The sequence below is a fragment of the Echinococcus granulosus genome (genome assembly GCF_000524195.1).
Source record: "Echinococcus granulosus chromosome Unknown EG_S00200, whole genome shotgun sequence".
Lineage (NCBI taxonomy): Eukaryota > Metazoa > Platyhelminthes > Cestoda > Cyclophyllidea > Taeniidae > Echinococcus > Echinococcus granulosus.
This window is the reverse complement of record NW_020170580.1, coordinates 62,616-63,844: the sequence shown is the minus strand read 5'-3', so window position 1 is coordinate 63,844 and position 1,229 is coordinate 62,616. Positions and strand designations below refer to the sequence as shown.

The 1,229-nt window shown below is 41.3% G+C and overlaps 1 protein-coding gene across 1 annotated transcript in view; it reads right to left on the bottom strand. All coding sequences in view use genetic code 11, as the record gives it.

Moving 5' to 3' along the window:
- The window catches only part of EGR_10226 (hypothetical protein), a gene marked incomplete at both ends in the record, with an annotated part of 4,377 nt that extends 3,511 nt beyond the window's left edge, over positions 1-866 (bottom strand). The window contains one exon of the mRNA XM_024499475.1: positions 662-866. Within this exon, the coding sequence (XP_024346112.1) occupies positions 662-866 (205 nt within the window). The remainder of the gene's footprint in view (positions 1-661) is intronic.
- Between the last annotated feature and the right edge of the window lie 363 nt (positions 867-1,229).

The window sequence follows — 1,229 nt, the reverse complement described above, 5'->3', positions numbered from 1 at the left end:
GCTTCAACCGTAGTGATAAACACATCAACTCTCATTCCACAATCTAGATATCTACCATCGCCTTCGAAATCCCTAAACCAACCATTTATATTAGGCTAAAATGACGTCCTGTCCCCTCGCCGTATCAGTGCTAGCCTAAATCCACTATCCACCACGAGTGTGGACCGAATATCTCCAACCCCAAACAAGCGTTGCAGTTTGATTTTGTAGAAGCTCTAACTGGTTGCTAATTTGTACTCTTTCTGGGATGCGAGAGCTGAGCTAATATTCTCTTCCTCTCTCCCTCCAGTATGGCCAATATGAAGCAGAGATGGACCACAGCAGGCGTACTTAAGATCACTCAAAGCCTGAACTACACGGTTGATCTGTTACTCAGCGCATAAGTGAACTCACTGATTCAGGCTCTGGTTTAGACTCAGATTCAGGGTCCCGCTTGGACATGGACTCAAGCAGACTGCACTAAGCTGTGATATCGGATGATTGCTGTTGCGTCGAATTACAAACCGATAGACCCCATCCAATGGGTTGCATTTTATTCAGCTTGCACTTAATGGCATGCGACCCAAATTATTTTGCCACCACATGCTACCACACTAAATTGGCTAATCCTATCGCTTGCGACGTCTTCTGACTTCCGTCACGAATTCAAAGTAGTCCTCACATCCTTCTGTATGCCACAATGAATGAGAGGCACCTGAAAGTTGTACACTATAAATACTATACTTCATTTCTGAATTTGTACTTGTGCTCATTGTATACTCATGCAGACCTTCCGATTTCCATCCCCTGATCACATGTACAATGGCCATATGCAGATTTTGCAAAACCATCATCCATTCCGATGAATAGTTTGTTTGACCAAACATTTCTGCTAAAAATGGTGTGATAAGACTTTGGCTGCTGTAAAGGCTTACGAATGTTCAGTATACTTAAGGTGCTTGGTTTAAGAAATAAATGTTTGTTTTTGGCTAAAGGGATAACTAAACGTCCGTTTATGCTCGCATTGTTTGCGTGTTAGATTAGAAGGTCAAATTTTGTCTAGCCATTTACACATTAGGACCTGTATGTTCTTGCTAAAATCAATTTTACCATTTCAAATATCGTTTCCATATTCATTAGCATGTGAAAGAAATAGAAATTTTAGGCTGAGGGAAAAACTTGTGCATTCACTTGAATGCGATTCTCTCAAGTGGACTGGGTATATGATAAATGACATACGGTTTGTGGCA